General features: G+C 45.4%; 1 protein-coding gene across 1 annotated transcript in view; it reads left to right on the top strand.

The window, feature by feature from the left end:
- Positions 1-5,797, top strand: part of LOC143297977 (uncharacterized) — a 17,392-nt gene extending 11,595 nt beyond the window's left edge. Inside the window, exons 5-7 of the mRNA XM_076610608.1 lie at positions 1-102; positions 2,905-3,026; positions 3,803-5,797. The exon at positions 1-102 is cut by the window's left edge and continues 112 nt beyond it. Of these exons, the coding sequence (XP_076466723.1) occupies positions 1-102; positions 2,905-3,026; positions 3,803-4,966 (1,388 nt within the window). The 3' untranslated portion in view covers positions 4,967-5,797. The remainder of the gene's footprint in view (positions 103-2,904; positions 3,027-3,802) is intronic.
- The last annotated feature ends 4,410 nt before the right edge of the window (positions 5,798-10,207 follow it).

Genomic DNA, 10,207 nt, shown 5'->3' with positions numbered 1-10,207 from the left:
TCGGGCTGACCCAGCTGAGGATCGTGGAGGACTACACCAACCACGTGCAGTACGTGGTGGACACCTACGACGGAAACTGTTCCGTCAGCCCTCTGCCTGAAGGTGAGAGATGCTGCTGGGTGGGGCGCTTGTAAGGGTGCGTGGTGGGTAGCGGGGTAGGCGGTGGGATTAGGGGTGGGGAGGGGTGCTGATTGAAGGGTAGATAGCTACCACGGGAACTGTGGAGTGATGGCCTAGAGGTAACGCGTCCGCCTAGGAAGCGAGAGAATTTGAGCGTGCTGGTTCGAATCACGGCTCAGCCGCCGATATTTTCTCCCCCTCCACTAGACCTTGAGTGGTGGTCTGGACTCATTCGGATGAGACGATAAACTGAGGTCCCGTGTGCAGCATGCACTTAGCGCACGTAAAAGAACCCACAGCAACAAAGGGGTTGTTCCTGACAAAATTCTGTAGGAAAATTCACTTCGATAGGAAAAACAAATAAAAGTGCGCGCAGGAAAAAAAAAAAAAAGGGTGGCGCTGTGGTATAGCGACGCTGGGGAGAACAGCCCGAATTTCACACAGTTGTGATAAAAAGAAATACAAATACATATACAAAACTTCACCGTCAGCCCTCTGCCTAAAGGTAAGAGATGCTGTTCGGTTGGGCGCGTGCAGTCGTGAGGGTATTGGAAGGGGTGGCAGAGGGTTGTGGGTGGCATTAGGGATGGGGAAGGGAAGGGTGAAGGGTGGACAGCTAGGATGGGAACTTCACCACGCATGAATCTTGTGTGTGAAGTTGAAAGATGCTGCTGGGTGCGTCACGTGTAGGGGTGGTGGGGGTTACAGGCGACAGGCAGGGGCGAGGGGGGGGGGGGGGGGGGGGGTGCGAGTTGAAGGGTGGACAGCTACAGTGGTTACCACACAGTCAGTTTGGGATTGTGGGTGGGGAGGGATGGATGTGATTGTGGGTGAGGAGGGTGCGTGTGGGGTTGTGGGTGGGGAGGGTGGGTGTAAGGCTGTGGGTGAGAAGGGTGGGTGTGTGGTTGTGGGTGGGGAGGGGTGCTGTTGGAAGGGTGGACAGCTACAATGGTTACCGCACCTTCAGTCCTCATCCTGAGGGTGAGAGATACTGCTGGGTGGAGCACGTGTGGGGGTGCATGGTGGAGGGGGCTGGGGGGGGGGTATAGGTGAGGGGTCGGTGAGGCATTAGGGGTAGGAAGGGGGCTGGTGGAAGGGTAGACAGCTGCGGTTGGGGAACTGTACCATCAGTCCTCTGCCTGAAGGTGAGAAGCTACTGGGTGGAGCGTGTGTAGGGGGTTATGGGTGAGGGATGGGGGTTGGGAGGGGGGCTGGTGGAAGGTTGGGCAGCTGCAGTGGGAGTCTCCTGCCAGAACGCGAGAGAAGCTGGTGGCATGAACTACGTGCAGGCTGTCAGTAAGCATGATCCTACATTCTTTGGACTGATGTTCCAGTCATAAGAAATGTTCATGATTTGTCGTTCAACTTTAATATATATTTACAATCCATACAGATTATAACTGGTTTTTATACTAGGTCATGAAACTAGTTCTGAATGAGTTTAAATCGATCGCCAAATTTCGGCTCAATCGATTCATAGAACGACGGGCGCAATAGCCCAGTGGTTAAAGCGTTGGATTTTCAATCTGTGTGTCCCGAGTTCGAATCACGGTGACGGCGCCTGGTGGGTAAAGGGTGGAGATTTTTACGATCTCCCAGGTCAACACATGTGCAGACCTGCTAGTGTCTGAACCCCCTTCGTGTGTATATGCAAGCAGAAGATCAAATACGCACGTTAAAGATCATGTAATCCATGTCAGCGTTCGGTGGGTTATGGAAACAAGAACATACCTAGCATGCACACTCCCGAAAGCGGAGTATGGCTGCCTACATGGCGGGGTAAAAACGGTCATACACGTAAAAGCCCACTCGTGTGCATACGAGTGAACGTGGGGGTTGCAGCCCACGAACGAAGAAGAAGAAGAAGATTCATAATGCTCCAGAATGGAGGAAGATGAAAACATGGGCCACGGAGAGGAAATGCGATGGCTTCGATTGGTATGCCTTTCCTCCAACAAAACAGTGCCAGTGAATGTGTCTTGACTCCCTGACATTCTGACAGCTTCATCTTTGTTCTCTGTGTATCTTAAACTTCTCGGATTTGTGTACGATTTCGCCGAGCATGTTTGCACGTTTGGAATGCATTATTTTGTAAGGATGATAGGAACCGCACCGTGAGTTCTTTTGTCTGAAGGTGAGAGAGAGATGTGGGTGAGTGTTAGGGTAGGTGAGCGGTCTCTGTTTTAGGGGGTGGTTCTGGAGGGGCGGAGGGGGGGGGGGGGGGTGGGGGGGGGGAGGTTGGAAGTTTTTGCATGGCGGGCTGGGGGAAAGGATGGGTAGAGTGGTTGTGGTGTTGGGTGTCGGTGATGGGACAGAAGAGGTGGTGGTGGTGGATGAGGGTAGGTGTGTGAGTGGTGGGGTGGTTGATGGTTGGGGTGTGGATGCTGAAGTTGGCGGAGAGAGCGTGTGTGTGTGTGTGTGTGTGTGTGTGTGTGTGTGTGTGTGTGTGTGTTTCCATACCTCTTAATATTTTATCTGTCAACTCGCCAAGGTCTGGGCATCCGTGCCTCTTAACCCATTTACTTCTGCTGACGAAGCAGCCCGTCAATGAAGGACCGTCAACTCGCCGATATAAGTCAGTGCTTGAAAGTCAGGATGTCAGTCACCATTCTCCATCTGGAGTTTTTCATCTTGGGATGACAACAATTTCGTTCAGCAAAATCAATCACACCACTTAAAAGTAGTCATTACGCTGAAGATTCACGCCACCACGATATCACTTCAGCAGGATTCAACAGCACATAATGTCCGCTCTCTAACGCCCGTCCCTCTTACCTCCCCCAGGTCTGAGCACGAGCGAGGGAGGGGAGAGCACCCATATCACCATGAGGCACGCCCAGGAGTTACTGAAATACGGCCAGCGGGACTTCAAGTACCAGGGCCAGCGCTGGCTGAGAGACTTGAAGGTATCTTTTGATGATGATGGGTGCTGGTGCTGATGATGATGATGTTGATTGTGATGATGGTGATGATGATGATGAAGAGGAGAAGGATATTAATGATAATGGTGATGGTAATGCTGCTGCTGCTGCTGCTGCTGCTGGTGATGAGGATGATGACGATGATGAGATTAATAATGATGGTAATGGTAATGCTGGTGGTGGTGATAGCAATGATGATGATGATGATGGTGATGGTGATGGTGGTGATGATGATGATGAAGAGGAGGATATTAATAATGAATGTAATGGCAATGATGCTGCTGTTGCTGGTGATGACGATGATGATGATGATGATGATGTGTGTGTGTGTGTGTGTGTGTGTGTGTGTGTGTGTGTGTGTGAGAGAGAGAGAGAGAGAGAGAGAGAGAGAGAGAGAGAGCGTGTGTGTGTTCACTCGTGCGTGTGTGAAGTCTGTCTGTCTGTCTGTCTGTATGTATGTATGTACACACACACACACACACACACACACACACACACACACACATATATATATATATATATATATATATATACATATATATATATATGTGTGTGTGTGTGTGTGTGTGTATTCATCGATGTATTCATCCGTCTGTGTGTGTGTGTGCATCTGTATATATATATATATATATATATATATATATATATATATATATATATATCTGTGTGTGTGTGTGTGTGGATTTATATATGTGCATCTGTGTATGCGTGTAAATGTGCGTACACGCGGCGGCGTACACGCGCGCACGTGCGGTGGGCAGGTGGACGTGTGGGCGGACGACACGGACGAGGGCATGGTACAGGAGGTGTACTTCCTGGCCGACTGGCCCTCCCCGCGGATCAGAGCCAGGCTGCAGAGCATCAACAGCGACCTGGACCTGTCGCGCATGAACATGTTGGTCGGCACCTACCTGCTCAACACCTCCGCCATCCAGCGAGACCTGGGCCCCTTCTTCCAGCTCTTCGGGGATAAGGCTTTGAAGTCCTGGGGTGGGCGAGACCGTTGGACCCGTGAAGGGTACTTGTCCAAGAGCCCCGGCTCTTCCTCCTCCTCTTCCTCCTCCTCTTTCTCCTCCACCTTGCCACGTCCTGGCGAGCTCCTCCGCCTGAGGATGGCCAAGAGGCGGATGCGCTGGGACTCGGCCCGCATGCACTTCCCTGACGCCAGCGAGAAGATGATCAATATCTTCAACTACGTGCCCATGCACATGGACCTGTCCGCCTTCGACGTCAGCATGTGCTACCGGAAGAGCGACCAGGAGCTGTACGTCTTCTTCGCCGTGGACGGGGGGAGTTACTCCGCTTCCGTGGTGACGGACCAGCGCTACAGCTTCCTGTCCGCCGTGCGCTCGGCGGTGGCCGGGTCTTCTGGCGTGAGTATGCTACGGGTGGCCAAGGTGATGGTGTGGCAGGACGTGGTCAGCAACAGGCTCAACATCTTCTTCTGCCTCCTGGGGCCGCCGCCACTCACCTCCACCACCACCACCACCTCAACCTCCTCCTCTTCATCCCCCACCCTCAAGGAGCAGATCTCGTGTCGCGATGCCTTGCGGAACTGGCAGGACGCCGTGCGGAAAGGCGTGACCATCCGCGTCAAGCACCTGCTCAAGACGCACGAGCTGCACGTGGTAAAGGATTCCGTGAGGAACTGGAGCTCCATGGATCGACGCTGGAACGGCGGCGCCCTGCCCAAGGGAGCAGGAGGGCTAGCCGGGGGTCTCGCTGGAGGGGCAGTGGTAGGCGGTGACCAGCAGAGCGAGGATTCATCGTCGTCGTCGTCGTCCGGGTATACTGCGGGGCAGTTCGGGGGCATGGCCTTCGCCATGTTGGTGGTGGGGGCGGGGGTGGGTGTGGGTGGGATGTACCTGGTGCTTCGGCGACTGCGGCCTGACATCCACCTGCTACCGTACCAGCAAAGCAAGTGACAGGGAGGGAGAGAGGGTCTCCGCTTAGTTAGTCAGTCACACAGCCTCGGCGGTGTCTTCTCTGTCTGTCTGTCTGTTCTGTTCTCTGTCACTGCCTGCCTGTCTGTCTGTCTGTCTCTCTATATCTCTCTCTCTGTTTCTGTGTGTGTTACTGTCTCTCTCTCTATGTTTCTGTCTCTCTCTCCATCTATCTCTGTTTTTCTCTGTGTGTGTCTCTCTCTGTCCCTCTCTCTGTTTCTCTCTTTATGAACATATCCAACTTTCTGTCCTGTCTGTCTGTCTCTATATCTATCTATCTGTATGTATGTATATATGTACATGATATGTATGTCTCCATATTATCGTCATATTTGTAAAGGTATACATACATGGGCAATAAAAATTCGTTTGTGTTTTAAGTCGGTGTGGGTTAAGGTTTTGTCTGGGGCAATCAAGCAGTGGAACATATCAGTATTGTATGTTAATTCTTCGAAATAGTGCTATATTTTCCTTCTTCAACACGTTTAAAACTTCAACTAACAATGCGGCCGATATTTCAAATGTTGTAAATACGTTTTTTTAAACAGGCAGTGATGCAATTCAGATGTGGTATGTCGAATACCGCTGTGCACACGAGACAATAAAGAAATGATGGCATTTTAATGTTCTTGTTTTGTTTCCATAATTCCGCATCAGATGCTAAAGCATGTTGAAGCACAGTTTGGTTAGGAATGTCAGCTCTTCGTTACTTGAAAACAGAAGTCAAGACTATTTCTGCTGTACAAGTATGATTTTAATTTGAATACTTTCGTCCTCCGTGAAAAAAAAAAAAAAAAAAAAAAAAAAAAAAAATATATATATATATATATATATATATATATATATACACACATATATAGCTATACTTTGATTACAGCGGAGAGTGTCTTGCCCAGGTTACATCCACAATATCTCGGCCAAGAGGGCTTTAGGACAGTCAGTGTAGACCATCTGTCTTGCCAAACACATACAATATTCTGTAACGAGGCTATTGCTCCGAACTATCCAAAGCCATGGTCAGAATGCTTCTCTTTTTGAAACCAAATCACACACAGAACACTGGACAGCGAATAAAATGCTTCGGAGATCACACGACACACAAAACATCTCTGAGTTTATTTCTCACTGCGTGTTTTCTTCAGTTTAACTCTCTCCATACGAACGGCGAAAGAGACAACGTTAACAGCGTTTCACGCCAATTATCATCATCAAAATATTGCAAGTGGAAGGCTCTTATACTGAAAAGGTGAATGTTGACAAAGAATACCACAATTCTGACGACGGAAGCTAAAGGTTGGGTCATTCAGACACCCACTGGACATCCGAGGGGTCTGTGTAGAGGAGAAGAGAGGACTGGCCGTACTGAGTGAGTTAACGTCTATTCACTGTAAGTGTTATTAGACGGAAAGAAGAAAAGTAGTGGATAAAAGAAATGGAATACATATGTATATTCATGTAAGAAAGTGTTCATCCTACGTAGCAGAGGAAAAATACACAATAAGAAATTAAAGGCTAAAGAGACTGTGGTGTGGAATGAATGAGGTGTCATAGGAAGTAGAATATGTGTATGCATATCAACAAGTATGAACTTACAATAATGAAAATATAAATAGCTTGCATATTAACAAGTATGAACTTACAACAATGTAAATATAAATAGCGACATTAATTAGAATACATCAAAGGAGGATACCAACTGGACTGGAGTTTAAAATTTCCGAAAACATTCTAAGCAATGAATAATCATTCAAAATCTTTTCAGTGGCTGATGGAATATTGGTAAACAAGTCGTCAACTACATCTTTTGGAATTAACTGTCTTATGCTAGGACAATGAATGAGTACATGGTTTACAGATATTTGCTTACCGCACATACATTTTATATTTTTTGAAAATTTTGTACGAAAGGCATTCAAACGAATTCTATACATTAGACTTGTGATTTGTCTTGAATGTGCTCTTGGTGTCAAATTTAGAAAATGTTTGGGATTAGCTGCATTCTTTGTGTTTACACAATACTGGTAATATTGATTATTTGAATCGATAAGCAATTTCTTAAATCGATTTCTAGATATATATTTTTATGCTACTAAAGCATTCATGTAGATCTAACTGGATGTCAAGTTGTATTGCTCCTTCGAAATTACGTGCTGTTCTTCTGGCTGCTTGGTCTACCCACTCATTGGAAGATATTCCACTGTGCGAAGGTACCCAACAGAAAGTCATATTAATGCCCTGTTTTGTCAATTGATGAATAATATGTTTTATTTTCATTGTCATTCTATAGTTTGTAACACTGACTTCGAGTCTACACATAATAAAATATCACATACAGTTTTTGGAATGTCTGAAATATAATTTAAGGCCATAAGTATGGCTATATATGTTCAGCTGTGAAAATGGAATACTGCGTGTGTGTGCGTGTGTGTGTGTGTGCGTGTGTGTGTGTGTGTGTGTGTGTGTGTGTGTGTGTGTGTGTGTGTGTGTGTGTGTGTGTGTGTGTGTGTGTGTGTTATAGACATACAAATAAACAGAGAAAGAGAGAGAATGAGTATGTACGCACACGCGTGTGTGAATGTGCGTGCGTGCGTGCGTGCGTGTGTGTGTGTGCGTGTATATGCGTATATATATATATATATATTAGTGAAAGAGAGAGAGAGAGTGTGTGTGTGTGTGCGTGTGTGTGTGTCATCGCCATCATCATCATTATCATAATCGTCATCACAATGTATAGGAAAAAAACAAATAAAAAACCGCACGCAGGAAAAAATACAAAGAATGGGTGACGCTGTAGGGTAGCGACGCGCTCTCCCTGGGGAGTGCAGCCCGAATTTCACACAGAGAAATCTGTTGTGATAAAATGAAATACAAATACACAAAAATATGCACTCAGTTGAATGAAGGATTTTTCTTTTCTTTTAATCTTTCCTTCTTCCCTTCTTTTTTTTTCTTTCTTTTTGTCTTTCTTTCGCTTTTAGTTACCAGCTGAACTTCATTTTTTCATTTTTGTTGTTGTTGTTTTTTTGTTTTGTTTTTTCACCACTGTCATCATCATGATCATCAGCATCATCTCCATCACCATCACCATAACTGTCAACATCATCATCATCATAAATTACCATCGCCACCACTGTCGTCGTCTTCATTATTATCATCATTATCGTCATCACTACCATCATCATTGTGCTTTAAACTTTGATGTTACCTTGTTATCACACGTGGCGAAAATATCTCTACTGCAGATTAAAGTTTGTTCTACAATGCTGCAAGCAAATGTACACCACACACACACACACACACACACACACACACACACACACACACACACACACACACACACACACACACACATATATATATATATATATATATATACATATATATTTGAAAGAATCAAGTAATGATAATGATAACAACAACAAAAACAACAATAATAATGATGATGATGATGATGATAATGACCATGATAAAGAATCGCAATGTTAAAGATGATACTTATTCTTTTATTCTTGTCATTCTTCTTCTTCTTCCTCTTCTTCTTCTCGTTACCACTAATAATAACCCAATAGTGTTGCCATAGCCTTCCCACATCCCATCCACCCCACCCCTGCCCCCATCTTTCCTTTCCCCCTACTTTTTCCATACCCACCCCCTCGTCCCAAAACCACCACCCCCCTCACCCCTTGCCTCCGCACCCCCCACGCCCCCGCCCACCCTCCTACAAGATACAAGGGAAAGAAAAACAAAAGGGACGTTGTCATGTCAACAGTCACTGACGTCTCAGGAACGACATCAGTCAAGCCACGCTCCAGGATGCCACGTTGAGACATTGTCGTAAACAGGAAAAGACAGAGAACTCACAACTCAGAACTCAAAACTTTTTTTTTATTTTTTATTCAAGGATTAAGATTTTGGGCATGGCCCATTCTTCCAACCTGTCCTTGCTAATCTACATCAGTTACAATAGCACACGTATATTTAATGAGAAGGGGAGAAAGAATTAAAAAGAGAGAGAGAGGGGGGGAGTCCTGCAGAAAGAATATGATAAAGAACAGACACACACGCACACACACACACACACACACACACACACACACACACACACACACACACACTCACACACACTCACACACACACAGACAAAAGGATGAGACACAGAGAGAGAAATGTGTCACTAATATCGATAACCGGAAGACTAAAGCCACATTGTTGTTATCATCAAATCCACCTACAGTTGTAATTAATACTTAAATGACTACTACCATCACCAATATCACTTATACAACAGCTATTCTCACCATTTTGCTGGAATGAAATGAATAAATTCATGCATGCACACAAAATAGAAGAAAATTAAAGAAATCAAACAGGCAAACAAAACAAAGTGAATGAAAAGAAAATAGGACATAGTAAGAACAAAACCAAAACAACAATAAGGAGAAACAATAAAAACGGATCCAATAAGTTAGACATATAAATGCCCTCATTGTTACTGCCAACGGTCGCTTCGATATCTGAGTCATTTATGGTGGGAAAATTTGACTTGAAAGCAGGAAGAGAACTGCTCGTTTGTATGTGCACAGGGAGAGAGTTCCATAGGGATGCACCTGAAAATGCAAAACTTGTTTTGAATATATCAATGCGGGTGCGTGGTAAAATGTACTTGTTTGAGCCGTATCAGCATGAGGCTCGGGTAAGCGAATGTAGATATTGTGGTGCCAAGTTGTTGCGCACTTTGTACACAAGTAACGCTTTGTTGAATACTAACTGTTTTTGCAATGGAAGGATGTTTAATCTGGCTTGTTTTTCAAAAGTTAACAATGAAGGATCTGGTAAAATTATTTTGGCTGCTCTCTTGTGTAGGGAATTTAGCTTTATAAGATGAACATCTTCAACACAGCTCAAGACTACAGATGCGTAATTAATGTGAGAAAGACAGTGAGCGTGGAAGAACATTTTATGAGCATCACTGTCTGTGTAAGGCTTGAGCTGAGTAAGTAAAAAAAGACTGTGTGCCAACCTTTAGCAGACAGAATTAATGTGTGATTGCCATCTCAGTTCATCATCTATTATGACTCCCAAGACACGGTGCTCGTGGACTTTTTCAATGGAATTGTCATGGACATTCAAAGTGAGGACAAGTGGATTTTTTTATGCTTTTGTCTTGGTGCAAGAATCATACTCTTTGTTTTGGGGGGATGAAGCGCCATAAAATTGGATTTG

The sequence above is a fragment of the Babylonia areolata genome, chromosome 23 (assembly GCF_041734735.1).
Source record: "Babylonia areolata isolate BAREFJ2019XMU chromosome 23, ASM4173473v1, whole genome shotgun sequence".
In the NCBI taxonomy this organism is placed as follows: Eukaryota; Metazoa; Mollusca; class Gastropoda; order Neogastropoda; family Buccinidae; genus Babylonia; species Babylonia areolata.
This window is presented reverse-complemented; position numbering and strand designations above follow the sequence as displayed.